The 21876-nt window shown below is 36.6% G+C and overlaps 1 protein-coding gene and 1 long non-coding RNA gene across 6 annotated transcripts in view; both read right to left on the bottom strand.

Moving 5' to 3' along the window:
- LOC114065426 (solute carrier family 12 member 7-like) overlaps nucleotides 1–21876 on the bottom strand; it is a 64060-nt gene that overhangs the window by 40889 nt on the left and 1295 nt on the right. For 4 of the 5 annotated variants that reach the window (XM_027899336.1, XM_027899338.1, XM_027899334.1 and 1 more), the window contains exons 2-6: nucleotides 9966–10060; nucleotides 8068–8190; nucleotides 5700–5846; nucleotides 4868–4922; nucleotides 2072–2202 (exon numbers count right to left, since the gene is read on the bottom strand). In XM_027899336.1, the coding sequence (XP_027755137.1) occupies nucleotides 2072–2202; nucleotides 4868–4922; nucleotides 5700–5846; nucleotides 8068–8190; nucleotides 9966–10060 (551 nt within the window). The remainder of the gene's footprint in view (nucleotides 1–2071; nucleotides 2203–4867; nucleotides 4923–5699; nucleotides 5847–8067; nucleotides 8191–9965; nucleotides 10061–21876) is intronic. The other variant, XM_027899335.1, reaches the window with a different exon arrangement.
- On the bottom strand, nucleotides 3635–4859 carry LOC114065427. The gene is made up of 2 exons (XR_003572967.1): nucleotides 4270–4859; nucleotides 3635–3859 (listed from the first exon to the last, which is right to left on the bottom strand). It is a non-coding gene; the product is annotated as an uncharacterized LOC114065427 (long non-coding RNA).

The following is a 21876-nucleotide window of genomic DNA, read 5'->3' as shown; positions in this document are numbered from 1 at the left end:
TGAGAATCAAGGAAAACAAGTTTTGAGAATAAGATACAGCTTTTGCTCCAGCTTCTTCTCTCCCCTTAAAGAGTTTCCACTCCTCAAATTCATGTGTCTGCCAGACAGGAAAGACTGTTGAGAAATCGGGGGGGGAAGGGGGAAGGGGGAAGAAGGAGTTCATAACAAAAATTAAAAGAAAAAACCCAAAGCCATAAACTAGCTCCAACCAGATCTATGCTTAATAATTCCACTGACTGAAACACAATACGAAGAATCAAATAATAGCATAATAAAAAACTAAAAATGTTTTCAGTACTACAGATCCTACACTACATTTCATAGAATTTGAATCTGAAATTGCAACAGCACATCTTAAGATTAGTGTGACAAAGCTTAGTCCTGTGCTAAAACAGACAGTTTGAACTATTGCAATCTCAAACATGAAAGCATAGATCTCAATTGGGATCTACAGATCTCAATTTCAAACAATTTAGTTCTGAGTTCTACCTGAAAAGAAGTTAAAAGTATAGCTCACAAGACTTACATTGATAAATGCAATTGAGAAAACTAACTGATCTATAGTTCTGAGACATTTGTGTACTACACTACATGATAACATCATCTTTTTTCCTTCTTCCAGCACCTCGAAAAAAATCCTCTCTGCTCAGCTGCTAGGGGAGTATTGGGGCTTGAGGCAACTCTAATCCTTCAAAACAAGTACTAAACTGACTGTCCTCAGATAATTTAACTCATAAATGAAGAAGAAATGAAGAAAGGAAGAAACTTTGAGCAGGAAGGAGGCTATCCTGGTATGCCCAGAAACAAAATCCAAAAATAGATATGGATTTTTCACCAGAATTTTCTTAAATTAAATTTAGTACATTAATATTTACTAGAATGCTAGAAGAGATGACAATTGTCACATCATCATGGAAGGAAAAAAAGCAAACTGAAAAACTGATTACAGAAGGAATATTTATATATTGTTAGAAACCCCTGCATTGCAACGTTGCAGAAGTATCAGGCTCTGTAGAGTTTCTGTATGCCAGTACTTCACTAAGATTTTCTTATGTACTATGTTGCCCTGTTGTTCACAGCCTTTGCTAGGGAAAACCACAGGCAGATGACTGATTCCTGTCCCTCCAAATAATCCACGTCCCATCAGAGATAAAAAAAAAAAGCAGTACCTATGCCTTGTAGATACGATAAGGGTCTGTTTTGCAGTCTTTGTCAGATATCTTGGGCAGCATTTTACTTCAAATTGCATAGCTGAACCTCATATATATTTATTAGTAACACATACCCAGCATGACCCTTTAATAGGGAGAACAGTGCACCAAATTCAACTCACAATTTGACATGGTGCTGGTATTGCTACTATAGATCAGATTGCCAAAGCAAGCAGTAGTGAGGACTGGACTATCTCTAATTTGAATTCAAGAAAGTCTCAGTTTAATGAAGTGGGTCTTAGTACGTAACAAGGAACAATTCTGAAAAACCTCTTGTGCATATCTGCAGTTTCCAATATGATGAATAGTAACTGTCTGGCCCCTCCTGGATGAAGCACAGCCACAGTAGCTGCGCCATCGCCATACAGGCAGTTTTCCACAGCATCTTTACAAATATATGAAAATTCAAAACCAGTAGTTTGGAAAGGAGAAACTGGGACAATTTCTTAATTCCTGACTCACTGGCAATATGACCTTCACGTTCTTCACAACTTTTCATTGGGCAGCAGTCAGTGCACATGGCAGTGCAAAGTATTGTAGAAGTTGAAAAGTTTCTGTGAGTTACCCTGGGAATGCCTGTCTGATCCAGGTTCACAGACTTTATTTGGAAGGAGAGGAGTTCTATTTGGTTCCTACTTTAAGTAGAAAAAACATACATCAAACAGCCTTTAATTTATTTTTGTAATATTGATAAGAATCTAGCCTTTTCAAACAGTTACAAGTAAGAATAAATATCAACATATTGAGAATGTAGTATCAAAACATCAACAAACTAGAATGCATTTTAGGCCAAGTACATTCATCAGCAATCTCCCAAAGCAGCCCAAATACATTTAGTCTTAAGAGAAACTAGTACTTACCAATAAAATTTCGATGGTACCAAGAATGTACATTGCTCCTGCAAAGGTTGTGCCCAAATAGAAACAAAGTCCCACTGCTCCACCAAACTCTGGCCCTAAAGATCTTGAAATCATGTAGTAAGAGCCTCCAGCTGTGAATTTAATAAAAAACCAAACAAACAAAAAACCTCCAGGCCTTCAGATTAAGGACGGCAGTAGAGAACAAAAATGTGAATCATTCAATCAACATAATCAAGATAACCACTGCACGTGTCTCCACTGGCGTGCTAATATGAAAACTGTAGTCAATGTCTATACTAACTAGACAGTTAAATTGTAAAGTTCAAGATTATTATCCCCATTTTCTGGGGAACAGAAAGTAAAGCCCAACAAAAAAAGAGAAAAAATTACACAAGCTAAACAGAAGTAAATTAGAAAAGGATATACAGGTACAAATAGATGTGAATCAATTTCTAACCTCAAGCTGTTCCCCACCAAACAACAGATTTCCAAAAATCATTGCTTTATGAGATAGGGACAAAACAGATTTTTTTTCTCACTGATATATATTCTTTTTATTTTCTGTATATGAAACCATTACCACTTTCTCTAGAGGCATTTTTTTTTCAGTACCATCTAAAAGTGTTAGCTAGGAATTGCTTTTTCTTCCATACTCACATATTATTCATTTTGAACATGAATTTTTCAATTCTTCTCTCTCTTACTTCCCATACACATGTATCATCCTCCTTAAGTCATAAACTACACTAAACTACCACCACCCCATTTCCAGTGTCCCCTTTCAATAAGGTTTTAAGTTTCAAGCCCTTCATCTCTCTATTGAGAATTTCACCCAACCCCCTCACGGCAAACTCTCTGGTTCCCTCTCCATCTACTCCTGAATTAATGATATTTGTCTCACTCAGAACAAGGTTATGAGGAAGCAAGAGGAGACAGAGAAAGGAAGTGCTTCATTTTAAATAAACATACGTCAAAGTTCAGAGTCTGAAGCTGTTTCTCATAGAATAATTAAGGTTGGAAGAGACCTCCAAGATCATCAAGTCGAACCATTAACCTAACACTGCCAGGTCCACCAATAAACCATGTTCCTAAGCACCACATCTACGTGTTTTTTGAACACTTCCAAGGATGACAATTCCAACTCTTCTCTGGGCACCCTGTTGCACAGGTTTCAATGTTTTAAATATGAAAAATGAGAAACTAACAAAGAAATTCATAATAATCTCCAATACTTGAATTAAATATAATGCTGTCATATATGATGGCAAAAGAAAAGATCCTGATGCTCAGGTCTCCTTCAATCCTAGGTTCTTATCTGTGCTTTCTGCCTTCTCCATATATTCCAGCACAAGCATAATTTCTCTAAGAAACTGACACCACCCCCAACAAAGTGAAAATTAAGACCTGTCTAGTGTAAGAACTGCCAACTTCAAAGATTTCTGTGACACTCAGATGTTAAACAAAATCTTTACAACGAACTTTAAAAATATGAGGGGGACAAGATCAGAACATGTTAGTTATCTAGACACACATTTGAATAAATTTCTTTATAAAATACAAGTATTTAAAACAAAATTTTATATTGCATTTGTATTTCATATATGGTACTGTATCCATGAAATACAATTATAATACAGTTATTCTACATCCTGCACAAACTGGAACATTTACATTTGCCCAACAACTTCTGTAACAGTTCTGAAACCCCTTACTAAGCTGCAGAAGCTCTGTGAGTGATGAACACTTTAAGTTCATTGAGTAAAGTGTTCGGAGTTCACAACATCTGAACTAGAGAAAGGGAACTAGGACAAATCCTCTGAGGTATATTCTACCAATAAGATATTCCATCCCACATTACGTCACTTCAGATATAAAAGAGACGGGAAGGAAGCGAGAGTGCCCTTTTCTTCTTTTCCAGATAGCTCTGGATGGCCGGGTTATCTCTTTGGAGAAGGACAACATTTGTTTTGGGGACGCAGTTTTTGTTGTTAGTTCTCTTCTGTCTATATAGTGTTTATAATTGTAACTTTTCTCCTTTCTGTGTAATATAAAACTATTTTTCTCAGCAGTATTGGTTTCATAGTTCTTTTTCTTTTTTTCCCCCTTCCCCTCCTCCCCCTTCCTTTTGGTGAGGGGTAAGTGGGGTGCAGGTTCAGTAGATACCTGGTGCTCAGCCAACACAAACTACGACAGGACACCAGAATTATCAATTAATGTGTTGAGAAACTGAAAAGGATAAAAGCTTCAAGGGCTAACTGCTTTTGCACCTAAAAAAAATCCTCTATAATTATAAAGCCAAAAAAATTCATCTATTTATGCTGAACATGTAAGGGGAGAGCAGAGATGAGCAGAACCTACAGTACTTATATAGAAAAATATTTCTGCCAGCAGACTGGTTGCTATTTCTGCAGAAAACAAGATGACTAGCTCTAGTGTTTAGATGGAATCTAGGCAAATTCAGGATAGAAAAAAGAAGTACTAGTCTCATTTGTAAACTTGCAAAGAAATTTGCTTTGCATGAAGACCAGTCTCCATTCATTCAAATTATAGCATCTTATCTTCCATTTAAACAGAATCAAATGACTGATGACAAAGATGTGCTGCAGTTCTTTACTCCCAAATGATCCAGTTAAAAGACTGCATCTCATATTAAAAAGCTGTATATAAAATCAATTAAAAGCAAATATGCACTTGACACAAATTCATCACTTCTGATATTTGAGACTATAATAATTTCTTATCCCAGCTTAAACTTTCATCATTTGATCATTCATCATTTAAGATAAAATTCATTACCTGGGACTACACCATTTGTTGCTATTGCACTCATTGAAATTGCGGTTAACATAGTCTGTGGAAAGATAAAATAGAGGAAATTTAAAATACTACAGGTTTTTTTTTTTTTAGTTTGTGGGGGTTTTTTGTGGGTTTTTTTTGAGAGATGGGGCAAGACAAAGTGATCAAATGAAACTAGAAATTTATTTTTTTAAGTAAGATGTTACAGTTACCATATCTTTGGTTTGGAATATCCATGTGAATTAAGTACTAAATTTTTCTGTAGAAGATTCAGTTAATTTAGATGTTTGAGACAGTCTTTAAAAAGAACTGGAAGAATATATACCACTGAACGTACAAAACAGTAGGTTCATTATTTCAATTCAATAGTAGTGAAAAACTCATCATATCATTGTTATGACAATATCTACTAATGGTCTCACATTCTAAAATACTACTTTATGGACATAATGCTGGTTCAATTTGTAGTTTATACTAAAGTTGTTCTAAAGTTGTGAAAAGCAGATCAGTTCAGATCTCAAAGTAAACAGTGAAATATATGCTAAATGCTGATTTATTAAAATCCATATAATACTTCAGAAAAAAGCTTAGTGTAATCAATTCAAAAGAAACTTCATACAGGTTAGAATGACACATGACACTCACTGCTTTAATATATATAGCCCATCTCTCTCAATTTAACCATAGTGGTTAAATATCAGTGCAATTTAACCAATTTTATGTTTAAATACGGTTATCTTTCTCTGATACTTATATATTAGAAGGCATCAGTACTCTTTTAATAGAGGATGTGGCTAACAGTTTAAAAAAAAAGAATAAGAGGTTAACTTACACAAGCACAACACATGAACACGATGATGAAAGACTCAAGAACTCCAGCTGTTCCCACAATCCATGTTAAACGTAGGAAAAGGATGACTCCCAAGATGTTTTGCAAGCAAGGAAGATACACACCAATAAAAGTGCCCATTCGTGGACCCTGGAAACAAAGTGAGAACATGAATTCCTTTGCACTAGTTCCTAAGAACTTTATGCCACAAACTCTTATCACAAATGCTCCATGAAGAAATAACAAGTGACACTGAATGGTAACTTCAGAGTGTCCAGCTTTGCAAATATTCATAGGCTACTGACACAGAAAAATTCCTGAAAAGACAGAACACTATTTGTGATAGCAAACTCTCTTGTGCCATAGGAAACCCTGACAGGGGTAGGATGCCCCTTTATCTGTTGATTGCAATGCTTTACAAACTTTCTTCTGAAATACCTCTTACAGGCTACTATTGAAGATAAGTTACTTCCATAATCAAAATACCAGATTTGTCATGCAAAAAGTTGATCAGAAATTGACATACAGCTGGTACAAAAAATTATATTCAATAGTAAGTATTTTCCATTTTTACAAAAGACAGATAAAGTATTAAGACAGAGACAGAAGAAATGCAGAGGTGATGACAATTTGTTTTTGAAAAAGTTGTAAAATCTTCTACAACATAATATGTTTGTACTTTTTATTTGCTGGTGATCATCGGGGTCAAGATACACAAAAGATGTGTGTACACACACAAAAGGTATGTAGAAGTTTAGTCTTCCACACTTATGAAGAAATCAGGCTTTGAAATACTCTAGTTAGAAGCAAGAGCTACATACAGAAGGTTTCTAGAAAGATTTTTAGCACTTGGGCAATATTGATGTGCAACATCAACACCATTGTCTCAGGTTTGCCATTAAAAATGCTACCTTGCCAAGGTACTACTTAACTACCACCTAATTTTAGAAACTAAGATGTGCATAAAAATTGTGTTATCAGGCCATCAGATAGTGCTAAACAAGATGAAGTGCTAGTGAGGACATGAAGTTCATTTGACCGGTCAGCTGCAGAAGGACTAATATGGTTCTGCATTGAGAAAAAACTCTGCTCAGGAGCTAAGCGGACAACAGGGATCACATGAAGGAAAGTGTGAGCTGACCAGTTTCGGTTTACTCACATCTGAAGTTGTATCATCAGATGAGGTGAAACAGATATAGAACAAGCACAACTAGACAAACAAAAAGAAAGTCCACACATGAACAAACAGAGGATAAGCAAAAAGCTAAACCAATCAGGTGGACTTTATTCCTCACCCTTGCCCATTGTCCTGGTACCAACTTCTATCAAAATCTCCCTTCCAGTCAAACAAGCTTCATTTTGAAGCTTACTTTCAAGCACCTTTTCAACTCGGTTTCTTCTGCTAATGTGCTCATTTCCTCTTACTCATTCTCAGGTGCTTCTCCTCCTTTCTCAATAGCTCAGCATACAAATTCAGTAGCAGTACACCTTCTACACAAAGGACTCCTAGCACTCTCCCTTTCCCAGTATCTACCATCATTTTCTTAGTTTCATCTCCTATGCTCAACTAGTTCTAGCTCATCATCCTTCCTTGCCTGGAAGTTTTTATACTCTGTCAGGTCACGTTTTTTGATCCAAGCTTTCTCCTTCCAAAACAGCTCCCTGCTCACAGAGGGATCACTCCAATATCTAATTGAAGACTCCAACTGTTGCTTATGTTTCATTTCCAGAGAGGCTCAGACAGGCACTTTGGGCATCCAGTACACAACCTTTGATGAATTCAGTTGCTTTCTTCTAGCAAGAGTGTTTAACAATGTGCCAAACAGAGCATGTGCCTTCCTTCCCCCTGCCAATATAATATTACTGATGTATGGAAAAAAAAAAAAAAGTGTTCTTGGAATGCATCCATTAAGTCTTAAAAATACTTAGTCTGACACACTAAACCAAGAGAGCTGCTAGAAAAACTACTACCATGTTAAGCTGGTGCAAATATGCTTACAGATTTAAAAACACAACCTGTTTCTTTGTCAGGTTTGCCTTAATTTCAACTAGGTAAAAACCTAGGCAATCCAACTATATTAAGGGCAAGGGAGGAGAGGGGAGGGGAGGGTAAGAGAGAGGGAATGGGTGTACTCTGGGTTTCAGATCCTAGCTTTGCACACATTTTACCTAGAAGTTTTACGTCATCTTGCTAAATATGCTAACAAGAACACCAAATTAACACAAGTCCTGCTGCAAATGCTTCAGTTCTAAACACGGTATTACTAATCTCACTCCTGTTTTTAGGTATCCATAAAGTCTCTTTTCAGGTTGAAAAATGCTCCTCTTTATGGCTAGCTTTGTCCCAATAATTTCTTAGAAGTTTAAATACCTTGACTTCCTTACGCTTGCTGTCTTCATCTGCTTCATGTTCCACCACACCTTGAGTCAGATTAGTGTAGTTTGCTAGTTTATTCAGAAGAGATGACACCATGGGATTACTATCCATTTCTTCCTGTTGGGTTTTTAAGAATACTGCATTAATTAAATAGGGTTTTTTAAAAGTCGTGATTTTATAATACTACTTCAAACACATACTCAACAGGTCAGCCCTGATTCACCCAAACCAAAAAATTAGCATGACAAAATACCAGTCAGCTTTCAATGAACTTTCTGTTCTTCCTAGCTGTTTAACACTACATGGCTATGTTGCAACATTTCTTTCATTTTTTTACACTGTCTTATAATATGCAGCTTGAATATAAGGAAAACTTAGAGAAAGACCACTGTTTATTTAAAAAATCTCCTCTCATCACAATACAGTTTTTAGGAAATTGTACTGGTAGGGTTGAGGCATTAGGGTGTTTTTCCTGCATCTTGCTTGTGTTTAGAGAGTGATTTCAGATTATTCTCTCAAGCACCTCTCTGGAGGTGTTTAAAAACCTCTCTGAAGTCCACAGCTGCAGGCTTACATATTTTATCTTAAACCATGCATACCAATTCCAAAGTATTCATTTATTGAAAATATGGGCACATATGCATGTCACATATACTTGCACATATGTAGTATTACTTGACATAGCAGTCAGCCTCTCTTTCTTTAGCCAAGTATCTGCTATGAAACAAAAACATGCTAAAACAATTAATAAAATCCAGAGGAACCATATACAATAAAAGGATTCCAAGAAAAATGGAACCAGATAATTCAATCAAATACACAAAAATTGAATACTGGAAAGAAGACAAGAGATCAGGATCACAAAGAGAAAGACAAGAACTAAAACACTTTTGCCTGAGACATAAGTAATGATGATCATGGTCATAATATTCAAACTTGGTTTTAACAGTTTATATAAAAACTCTAACAGCTGAAAACATGAGCAGAACAAGAGTCTAGGAGCCAAAAAACAGTAAGACACGACAAAAAGACAAATAATGACCAACATTACTTTGATCCTTAGCACAATTTTCTCTAAGATTCAGTGGAAAATAGTAAATAGACATTTGGGTTATGTACAGAATGAACAGAAAGACCACATCCTCAGTGCAAAGATATTTGACAGAAAGAAGAGATGGGTGTAAGAGAACAACAAGGAAATATTGAGAAGAATTCAACTGCAAGATGGCTAAGCAAACAACATTGGAAGGACTTTGATTATTGTTAACAGCAAGCATCAAAACAAGACCAGTTGATACTACTACAGCAGAACAACCTAGATTAAGTTTTACTAAAAGTACTATTTCATTGCAATAGTGGTCCTAAAATGTACTTCCTTTCTGTAAATGATTGCAATCACTCATTTGATTAAAAAGGTATGAAACTTCCATTATAAAGTAGATGTTTATATTAAAAATTGCTATGGTATGCTCTACACTGTAATTGGACAATACAGCTAAGTCATGGCCTGTAACTTTGTTTTAGAGTTTTCCTGCTTAAAGAGAAGTCTGTGATTCCCTTGGTGAACAAATCAATTTTCTAATCCTTTTAAAACTGAATACTGTTGTGTTAAAACTAATAGATTTAACTTCCAGCAGCTTTCTCTAACAACAATTTCTAGATCCTATCCCAGAAAACTTAAATGCAAGAAGACTTTATTTCATGTATTCACATTAATGTACTATTAGTGCATTATGTCACTCAAATCCACTGAAATGGAACGTTAGCAGGAATCAAACTACAAAAAGGTCATTAAAATTCATTTTCCCCCACTACATTTCACAACAGAAAGAAAACAGATGTTTGCTCATTCCAGTTAAAGGCTAAGTATGTTTTGGGAGTATTTAACTTACCTCAAAGAGAGCCATATTCTTTCCTTCATACATGTTTCCCCTGTCCAACTCTGCACTATTAATAAATGGACTACTTTCCTTGGCAATCCCATCCCCTGGTGGAAAAGTACAACAATTAGAAACAAAAGGAAAAAAAAGAGGATATGGTATACCATAAAAGGAATAGTCAGAAGATGCTGATGTATGAATGAGTTCTAAATAACACTGCAGGTGAGTGCCAAACAATGTCTTAGTGTTAGGACATGTGGACTTAACATCTGTATTTAAGGAAATTAAGCTTATTTTAATAGTCCAATCATTGTATAGTGTTCCAACTCTTACTTATTATTCTTTAACATATATACTGATTTCTCTCCTGCCCTTTCTAGTTTACCTAAAAACAACTGATAATAGCACTACACATAAACCTTTTGGGCAACAAGAATGAAATAAACCCTCGCCTACCTTTTCATTGCTTTACTGACTTCCTCAAAAAATCTCAAGTAGTTAACGCAGGAATTTATGAAAAAACGATGTGAAAGGAATTATTTTTTAGAAGTTGTGGGGATGCTTCTGTGACATGCAGTACTTACTCTATTCCTCACTGAAATATAAACCTCATTAATCTGGAGCTTCCCTGACCTGCTCTGACACACCTCTCAAAAAATACAGCATTGCTTTCACTGCCTTCCAATCCATACACTACAAAACCTATCACATGCTGATACTGCCACAACATTGGCATTTCCAAATAATCTCCAGTCCTTGCCTATGCCACTTTGTCCCCCTGCCCTTTTGCCCTTATATTCACAAGTTACAGCAATAGTACCTACAGAATCTCTTCACTACAGAATTAAGGAACAGCTGGAGATCAAGTTGTACTCTTTTCCCCTGAGTCCTCCCTCTGCCCCCTCCAGGACACTTCTCCCCACATAAAAACCCAGAAGAAAGCTCTTGCAAACATGGACACCAGTCTCAGCATTAAGTATTATCTTCATTGTAGAACAGACAGAAATAGATCCCAGTCCCTTAAGCAGAAGAGGGACTGCATCCCTGACGGATTTCATATCACAGTATCCCTATAACTGTTGGTGTCATGACATAGAAACCATGCTCTATCATAAGAGGCCCAAAAAACAACTATTGTCCACTGGGGCACTAGAATTAGTTACCCAAACCAGAGGAGAAATGTTGATGAATTCATCCACCACTACTGTTCTTTATCCAGTGTCTCTCCTTCCATCCATATCCTCCAACTTACAGTTTTCTGTTTCTCTACAGTTTATAATTGGTCCCCCACTGCTTCAAGGCTTGCAGGCTTGCCCCTCCTCCAATAGAGCTTAATGGAAGGCCAGCAGGAGAACTGTGAACACAAGAGAATCTCCCTCATGAACCAGCACCTTGACATACTTTACAGCACATGGAACATGCTTGTTTGCCAGAAGATTATCTGAGAAATTGGCATTTACCATTTAGTGGACTCCATTATACTTAGAGAAAGGTTCAGTTAGCTTTTCCATAGACAATAAAAAGTAACTTCATCCTCAAACAAATACATGCTGATTCCTCCTATCATCTTGCAAGACCATATGAGCACTAGAACTTCTTAATTAAGACATTATGTTTTCTTGCCAAGATTTTTGGAACATTGTTTTTCTTTTAGCTCCATTCATTGAAATTACATTATTTTTGCTAAACTTTTTACAAACCATTCATTAAAAGGTACATTCCCAAGTAAAAATAAAAATAAGGTTGCTTGATATTACTCTTGCTGAAATCACACTTCTATTGACTTTCTCACCTACTGACAGCTGACAGCCATAATTATTAGCTAAATATTAGTACTCTTTTCAGTGTACTGAAAATATTGTTTTGCTTTCATATAGAGTGTAATGTCACTGGAGTTACTGCTCCAGTGGGTATCAGCAGATAAATCAAAACATCAAAAGGGTAGCCAAAGAAATAATGTGAATCAATATTCACAATTCTGAGGTTAAAGAACATAGTTTCGTATTATCAGCTCCGGACATAAAAATCAGTATCTTAGCACTATAAAGGATTTTAAATTGTAAGTAGGAGAATAGTGAAGCCTTCCTTTATACGCTTGTATTTCTAAACAAAGAGTTACTTAGCTTTGCTCCAGTAGGAAGAAGCTCAGAGCACAGTAACAAACAAGTCATGTCAAATGCACCTAAGGGACTCCAAATAGAAAAACACAGAACTCAGGTTTCCTACTCTTCAAGCCCTTTTTCAGTGTTTCCAACCAAAATTCTTCCTATTTTAAAGCTTTCTAATGTTAGTCTTCAAAAATGAGAGGAGGTGGATGGCGGCAGCAGAAGACAGAGTCCACATGGCTGATGCTGACAACTTCCCACGATAGAGACCGAGGCAAAATGGCACCCACTTCTGGGGGTTTCCTTCCTGAAACCACACTCCCCAGCGATGACGTGGTTGGTATAGAATAACTTAGCTGCACCAACATGGAGATAAGTTCTGCCCCCTCTTTGCAACCAGGACAGATGTAGAGAGCCTTACAAAGACGTAACTCAAATTGATATGTACTACATCATTCAGTAGAAAGAACTAGTTTCAGGACCTCAATACACAGTCAACATCTATGGTGAAGTTAACCAAATCAGCTTCTATCTTTAACCAAATCAGTTTCTATCTTTAGCTCTTCACTTTTTCAAAAGAAGATTCATTAGAAAAGAAATGATTCATTAGAAACCCAGAACTAAAAAACGACAGGATTTACACTTTTCACAAATACTGTAAATATTGCCCTCAGTACATTACGTGAAACAGAGACAGAAGAAAAAACTATTTCAGTTGCTTCCACTGAGGTAACATGGAACATAAAGGAAATAGGCACTTTTTTCCACTAGTCTGAAGCCATCTACAGCTTTATGTCTCAACCCTATTTCCTTGAAATCTATGAGTAAGCTTTAACATAGTCAAATCATAGAATCGTTTAGGTTGTAAAAGATCCCTTATGTCCAACCGTCAATTTAACACTGCCAAGTACAAACCTAAATGTTCCTAAGCACCACATCTACATATACTTTAAACACCACCAGGGATGGTGACTCAACCACTTTCTTGAGTAGCCTGTTCCAATGCTTGAAAAGCAAATCACCTTTCCCTTAGGCTTCTTTAAAATTGTATCTGTTCAAACTCTTCTCAGGTGTGGAGATGAGTTAAACATACAATAAAAATTTTAACTTCCAGTGTAGTTTTAGATATGTGTCTAAGCTGCACATCTTCTGAAGTCCAGTTTCTGCACTTAAAGCACTTCAACAATCTATACTTACTGTTGCTTGATTTCTGAAAGTAATTGAATTTATGAGAGTTTACTGGCAAAAATCTTAAATCTGCATCAGTATTCCATTTTGGACCACTATTAGTGCTAAAAGATCCAGAAGAAAAGGTAAAATAAAACAATAAAAAACCTTTAATGGTTTGGTTATGGTACCTTTCATCTGTCTTCTAACACATGAAAAAAATCCACCTATTGATGTGACACTCCATTCCACCCAATTAAGTGACCAAAGCCTAAGCTTCAAAATTAATGTTTCTACCTCCATACTCACTTTAAAAATTGTTATTACTAATTCTCATCTGCTGCAGAATGTTCACATAGCCTAGCACAATTCTGTGTTCACTGATTGACCAGTAGACAAATTAAAGCCATAACTAATGTACCTTTCCTAGAAGCCTGTCTAGTATTTTCTGTGTTGATGAGACATGCAAAAATCCCTAGTCCTGACTTCTACAGATACTCAAGCACAATGATGCCTATAGTTATATTTACATGGAAATTAGCTGCAATAAATTACATTTTCTTTTCTGTGCAAGACATATAGTTGCAAGAGAAGGTAGGAGACATGTCTCAAGTGCGGAAGGTAACATTCAGAGTGTTCATGCAGACAATCCCAAGGTGTACTCCCTATACACCCCAGCCTTCCAGCTGCCTATACAGTGTAACCCACATAAATTAACACAAACTGTCCCAGTGCTATGCTGGGTTGAAATTTAAAACTGCCAATGCCATCAGATGATTTCTCATTAACATTTTCACACACCAAAGCTTAGGTCAGAAGTTTTGCATGTCACAATTCAAAGTGTTGGTCACAGAGGCAAAAATGGAACTCTGTCCAAATTCGTATTCCTCAGAAGTTTCAGAGCAGTGATCCTCACAAATATTGACAGGTAGAATACTTTCAGGTATGTTAACTATTAAACTTCTAAGCTGGCCCATTTTACACAGTGTAAAACAGAACCCAAATGTTTAGCTTAAATATGCAGAAGCCACCTTTGCCAAAGAGGTGGCCCACTCATTTGGTGGTTGCACTAGGTGATCTCCAGAGGTCCCTTCCAACACATACAATTCTGTGATTCCCCTCTCACACTTATTACCCACCCATTTGTATCCCCATATCATAGTGTTCCTCAGAGAATTTGAACTATTTATTATAAATGCCTATGTTGTCACTAGAGAATCAGTGTACAAATGAGCAACAGTTTGCTTACAGTAAGCAAAACAACTTTATTAGCATTGATGACAATATTACTACATCATAGACCTATGACCTTTTTTTAATGGTTTTCTCCCTTTCCCATCTCTGCTTCCTCCTCTGCCCTGAATCACAAGTGGTAAAGTATGAAAAAACATGTGTTACAGGTGTTTTGTTACAGAGAAAATGGCAGAGTAAGACTTGGGGTAGAGAAGGAAATGATCATTAAGTTATCCTAAATTTGTACTATGGTGCCTGTTCAAGAGATTAAGGACAAAAATATTTGACCATCGAATCTGATATCCTATCTTTACATGGATAATTAAATTTCTGCATTAGGTTCTATAACTTTGAAAAAACATACTGAAATTCAACCAGTGTATCTCGATGTTTTCAGAAACTAAAATAAGAAAAAAACCCATCAATTTATATTTATAAAAATTAAGGGTTTTTTAATTACTGAAAAATAATCTCAAATTGTTTTTTATCAATTTAAATTTGGTTCTTTTCAAACTTCTAGCTATAATGTCTCAGCTTCCAAATTTAACTACTCACATTTACTATTTTCTCTTGACAGTAACTATACTCATTCATATCACCTCAAGCTTTCTTCTGAAAAAGTAAGATGGTTAAGTTCCTAACATGTTTTCCTAATTTTTAATCATTTTTGTGGCAACATTCTCTACAGGTTTTAAGTTATGCAAAACCAAAAAACTCAAACTTTAAAAATCAAATACAGCCTTCTAATACCAGTCTCAGTCAGTGCTATTTACAGAAGTATAATCATCACCTCTCTATTCCAAGGATCAGGCTAGTCCTCTTTACTACAGCATTAAACGAAGCTCATGCTATTCTATTCCTGTCTGACCCCTAAATCCTTTCCAGATTCACTGCTTCCTCACTGTTACACACTGTCATCATTGTTCATATTCAAGTAATGCTCCTATCTGCTTTTGTATGCAAGCACATTTTGTCCAAAAAATAAGTCTCTGCACATGCTGTAAGTTTTAACATCTATCTGAAAAATAAAAGCAGATTGTTTTGATATGGCAAAAGAATACAGGTGTTGTTCAAAGGAAGGAGAATTATCTAAGACTTTTGAACCACATGGCCTCAAATAAGATGGTTCAACTCTGAAAATGTGTAACTGTTCTCCAAACTAGTACATGTGTAAAACGAAACAGCTTCGATTCCCACCAGAGGTTTCTAATTTTATATGCTGTTATCTAAAGCAGAATCATGGTTGCAGAATAATCTTTCAGAGGAAAGTCCTAACTTTTCAGTTTCCAAAGGGCAACTCTTAATCATAAACTATATACTTTGAAGTAGGTTCTGGTTAGCCAAATACAGGTGAAAAATAACAGTTTTTAATAAAAACTATGGTAACATTGTCATTCAGATACTATTTGGTCATATTAGGAACAAACCACTACAAAATGAGAATATGAAAATTAGATCCTGTTTGCACAAGGGTAAATAAGCACACTGTTAATGTAACTAAAGACTTTAAGGCAAAAATACATAAAGTTTGAAAGTCCGTAAAGCTGACATATAGAAGTATCACATTGAAGAAAGATGCCTGTGGCAAAACCTGTAATTCTATCTTCTCCACCATGCATATGTACTTCCTGTATGTCCAAGTTTTTGATTGGCAGGCAACATCAGAAAAGTCATAGAATCTTAAAAATTAAATTTCTTAACACTTCTAATCCAAAAATATACAGAAGCACTCTATAGACCTCTAACATATACTCGTTTTTAAAAGCCACTACCTTGCCATAACTCAAATTATGAAAAGGCATCAATAACCTTGCTTGAACACATCTTCCTTCTGAATTTTTGTGCAAGATGGGTTTAGAAATTCAGTGCAACCTAACTCAAAGTTTCAGGTTAGTCAGTTTTTTTAGTAATTAAATGTCTAAATATATTTACTATATCATCTATTTCTTACATTATTTTTATTAATTATTAGCACAATTTATATAGGTTATCTTGCAATGCAGGACAAAGCGAATTTCAGCTCCTTTACATAACAGAGGATTCTAATACTACATCCATCACTTGCCTTATCAACATCGCTAAATTTTAGCTTTTATTTAGCCTACTATTATAATGAAGCACAACTTGCTTCTAATTGACAACACTGCAAAAGCTCTTTATAACTCTTTATAATACAGCTAGAAGTACAGGAACCTGCTGTTTCAGTAAAAGAGACATCAAAACCATGGTATTGCCTTTTAAAGAGACTCACTTGGATTTGGCCCACTTTCTTCATAATCTTGTTCACTCATGATTAAGGAAAATCAAGTCATTCCCCTTTGCTGATTCTTCATGTATTAAGAATTGAAACAGGAAACTGACAGTTGCTTCCTCCCAGCTTTGTGTAAGACCTCAAATCCTGTTTCTTATTAGCATTAGATTAAGCCTGCAACAAGTCATTAAGGTGTCAGGCAGCACGAAGCATGCACATGACATGAACTACATGACAGTCACAGCACTCCGTAAAGGGAATTAAGCTGGAGGATTTTCGTCAGCAATAAACACCCTGCTTAGTGAAATGGAAAGGATTAAGCCACCAAAACATTCCACATCTTCACCTAAAAATAAGTACCTTTAAAGTTTTATTTCTATCAAATAAATTAATTTAAAAATATTTCCACTAAATAGATCAGTATAGATTAGCCACAGTATTAACCTATTCCAAAGACCTGCCTACTATTAAAAAGCCTATTTTATGCACCAAGTATATATTAGCAAACCTTAAGCAAATTGTGGTTAACTGTAGTTGTTGAATATCGACTTTATATAAATTAAGATGTAGCAGATGAAAAACATTTTATAACATAAGTCTAGTAACTTTGTAAGTTCTTTATAAAAAGAATATTTTTAAATTACAAAGGGTCCTTTTCAAGACTGGCTGCATAATTTGTTAGATCTCAAATTAAATATGTTGCTGGTTTCTAGTTTATATTAACTTAGTTTACATTAATCTATTTCTCTTGGTTTAAAAAGAAACACATTGTGAGGCAGGAACTCCAGTAAGATGAACTCTGCTCCCCCTTGATGGAGGGATAAAAAAAAATTGCAAGGAAATTATAAGTGAAAAAATAACAGTTTGCTAAAAGGAAATAACAGTAACTACAAAGATGTAGAGGAAAAGGTTTGCCCACAGCTATGGTGTAACACCACCAAACATGGCCCCCCAGGAACAATGGGGAAACAAAATGATGGAGGGTTTTCTCCCCCCTCTTCTAAACCACCTCCCTTGGCACCAGTGCTACTCCACTCATGCCCACTGTGGTTTTGGGCTCGATGCAGCTGAGGTGGGCAGCGAGGTGCAGCAGTCCGGCACAGGGGGTCCAGCGTATGGGTCCCAGAGCAGCAGTCCCAGGGAAGCTTCAGAATTCAGGTGGCAGCAGCGGTATGGGAGGCTTCAGCATTTAGGCAGCGGCAGCAGCAGAGGCACTTGGCGGGAGCAGGCAAAGCAGTAGAGGTGGGGAGGGGTGCGACCAGCCCACAGTATGCAAAGTAGAGGGGCTTGCAGCTGGCTCAGTTGCACCTCGGAGCTGTCCAGTTCAGCACCATAACTCCTCAGTAGCTCTTTGGAGGAGGCAAATCAGCAAGCAGCAGAAGGGACCAAGTTTCACTGCATTTTTTTTTTTTTTTTTTTTAGAGACAGCAAGTCCTCATCACTGAAGCAACTGAGGCAAGGTGGCACCCTTCTGGTTCTCAGTGTGGCTTTTCCTGTTGTCCAGGCCAGGCAGGGACAGCTTCCGGCTCCAGCAAAGTCTCCCCTCCCACTCCCCATGAAGGGAGGGGAGGGCAGCCCCCTTCAGATGGCGTAATGGTATGAACATTCATGGTTGTAACTCTCTTCCCTGGCTTGTAGCCATAACACTATTACACATTCTATACCAGCCTTAAACAACTTCATACAAACTCTTTCAATTCTATGAAATGGATGTTGGAGCTTAGAACAGACTAATTCCTGTGATCAAATTTTTTAATAACATCCAAAATGTACTCTGTAATCATAACAGCTATATCACAAGCATGGTCAACTGTGGAAAGGCTGAGACAGTTGAAGGCTCCTTCCCAGCCCATTTCCCAAAGTCTCTTCTTCCTAGAACCAGCTCTGGTGCTTACTAAACCCCTAGAAGAGGGCTAGTATGGGGCTATGTTTTGGATTTGCACTGAAAACTGTGTTAACAATGCAAAGATGTTTTCACTGTTGTTGAACAGTGCTTACATGGTGCCAAGGCTTTTTTCTGCTTCTTCTACTGCTTCTCCAGCCAGAAGACCCCTGGTGCACAAGTAGCTGGGAAAGAACATAGCCAGGACAGCTGACCCAAACTGACCAAAGGGATGTTCCACACCATATGGCGTTATGCTCAGCATATAAAGCTGTGGGAAACCAGAGCAAGGTAAGGGCCATTCAGAACGATGATGTTAAGCATATAAAGCTGGTGGAAGAAGGAGGAAGGTGGGGGCCATTCAGAATGATGGCATTTGTCTTCCCAAGTCACCGTTATGCAGAATGGAGCTCTATGTTCCTGGAGATGGCTGAATACTTACCTGCCAACAGGGAAGTGGTGAATTAATTCCTTGTTTTGCTTTGTTTGCATGTGTGACTTTCGCTTTGCATATTGAATTGTCTTTTTTTCAACCCCATCTCACTTTTACTCCTCCAATTCCCTCTTCCATTACACCAGGAGTGAGTAAGGGAGAGCTGTAGCTATCAGCTGGGTTTAAACCACAGCATTGCACATGTGATGCAGTGACGACAGAGCCAAGTAAAACATATTCCAATCCTGAAGTACTCATTAGCTTGGAGTTGAAGAAGGCAAATAGAAATGTGACAGGATAAGCTACACTATTAGGAGAATTAAAGTTCTGCTAGCTACTGTTTGGAAAGTTTGCAAAGCCATGGCATACAATAACTCCACTTATACAAATTATAGTGTGTACCAGAAATGCTCCTTGTTCAACTCGTATTTCAGAATAAGCTGAAAAATAAATATTATCTGATTATGCAAGAAATATCACGTAAGTCACAAAAAGAGTGTATAGGTTAAAAAAAATGGTAGGAGAATCCATTTAAATTAATAGAATTCACTTAAAACCAAGGGATGCATTTTGTTGAGGGGAAACCCTCAAGCTTTAATATTTCTACTGCTACTTAGAAAGTAAGTTCCCTGTGATAACATTATATAATCAGTCAAAAGAGAAAAGAAAAAGCACTAATTCTTTCATTCCTCATGTTTAGTATCTGTTTTTATATGAAGCAACAACAAAGTTCAAAGATGCAGAAAAATTCATCAGGTCTGTGCTGCCAAAAAGGGTAGTGTTCTGCATTGGGATGGGGGTGGAACAACACTGTTGTTCTGCAGTGAGCTAATTCAAGGATATACACCTTCTTATAACAATATTTTAAAAACAACTGTTTTTCTGTCATATCTATTTGCCTGTCCATTGAGACTATAATTACTTACAGTTAGCTCTTAGGCCATTAATACAGTGAGAGAATGTTAGCATTTCACTCACATGAAATTAACACAGTGGAGTAAAAATAATTTGCTATCCATTTCATGCATCCTCTGTCTCATAAAAAAGGTCAACACTGTAATGGCTAAAAGAAATATTTAAACAGTTACAAAATGCTAAGTGACGACTTGCTTCACACTGAATTTATTTACTCTATTATCCCTAATTCCAACTCCTTTAATTGTGCCCATTTCCCTTAGCGCTATCAATAGCTAACAGCAACACATTCAAAAAGATATTAACCACTGAAAGGATCAATTACAGCACCTTGGCAGAGCTCAGTATACCACGACACCAGGTTACTTACTCCTTTACCACACAGATGAGTATCAGGTAATAATGTGTGAAAGCGGACAGAATTATGCACTAATTGATAAGTGCCTTGCTAATAAAAATCAAAACTACTTTACTCATGATCTAGTGGCTGAACAGCATACAGCCTGCTTCCTCTAAAAAACCATCAAGTTTGATGGGGCAGGTTTGTTGGGTTTGGGGTGGTTTTTTGCATGTGTTTGGTGAGTTCATTTTTTTTTTAAAAAAGGCTATCAAGGAAAAACTACTTGGTTTTTAATTAATCAAAACAGATAAAATTCTAGATTTCTAAACCACTGGAACAAAATGATATGCTGAGCTATATAGGCTAAAGATGAGCCAAAAGGGAAGTTCCCATTCTCCTCTTTTTTACTTTCATCTCTGCTCTTAGCTTTACCCATTTCTTACCTTGACACAACCCTAGCCATTCTCACACTTTTTGCAGCACTCACTCATCTCAACTGCAAAAGAGGGGAAGTAGGATCTGGTTTTTTGCAGTTTAGTTTACTGACAGTTCAGCATGTTGAACCAGGCCAGTGAAATGTCTGATGAGCACCAAGGTCAAGCGCAGGAAAAAGGAAGCAAACCCAGTGATGTAGAGGAGGGCAGTCAAAGAAATATTTTACTTCCTAGTTTTTTTCTCAAGGCTGGAGCAGGGAAAAGGGCAGTCCTTCTCTGAGCAGCAGGTGGTTAGATGGGCTTAACAGTTTTTAGCTGTCTTAATATTTTAGAATTCTTTATAGTTTTCAGAAGAATGACTCAAGAATTATTTCCTTTCACATCACTAACTTAGCAATTCCATACAATACCCAAGTATGTTTTTCACTTCCCAAAACTCTCTGAGTACAGCACATAATCTTTCAAAGAAGTCAGAGCTCTCCAACTATAACTTGTGTACAAATCAATGCCTTCTCTTTTCAGCATTTTATTCTTTAAACCCTATGTTTCCAGCACACAGGAAGAGTCATACATAAATTCATCTACTCAAGTGATATAGATTCATAACAGTATTTAAACATACTTTGCAAATGTAACTATTAGTCCCCATAAATTGTACTTAATTGCATGAATTATTCTTTTTTTATTATTTCTATCCTTTAGGGTTGTGATAAGCTATTATAAGAGTGGCAGTTCCACTCTTCCCCTATAACACTATACTCCATGCCTTTCTGACTAGCTCTTCTACCACAAGAAGATTTGTCCAAACAGATTAATGCCGTACTGTTGTCATCTATGTAGTACAGGAAACAAACTGTTTCCACAGTTTATACTGTATTGGCTTTTCTATTTTGTTTAGTTTGAAAAAAGAAGAGGCAATTATTAGAACACTTGCTCATAGTTTGGATTAGACTATGGGGTAACTACTCGTAGTATATATATTGTACGAGTAAGCTCCGGGAGAAAATAACCCAACTTTGTTAGCTTGGTGTTTTACTAGGTTAGCTTCCTAAAATAATGTAAATACATTAAGTTTGTCAAATATCTGTTTTCATCTCTTTATATTCAAGTGCCACATTGCATAGTATTAACCTTAATAATCTGTCATCTATAACACAAAAAGG

This window comes from Empidonax traillii, unplaced genomic scaffold, assembly GCF_003031625.1.
Source record: "Empidonax traillii isolate 1590-97213 ecotype Southwest subspecies unplaced genomic scaffold, ASM303162v1 scaffold659:size354235, whole genome shotgun sequence".
Classification (NCBI taxonomy): domain Eukaryota; kingdom Metazoa; phylum Chordata; class Aves; order Passeriformes; family Tyrannidae; genus Empidonax; species Empidonax traillii.
The sequence above is the reverse complement of the archived record's forward strand: the minus strand, read 5'-3'. Positions and strand labels throughout refer to the sequence as shown.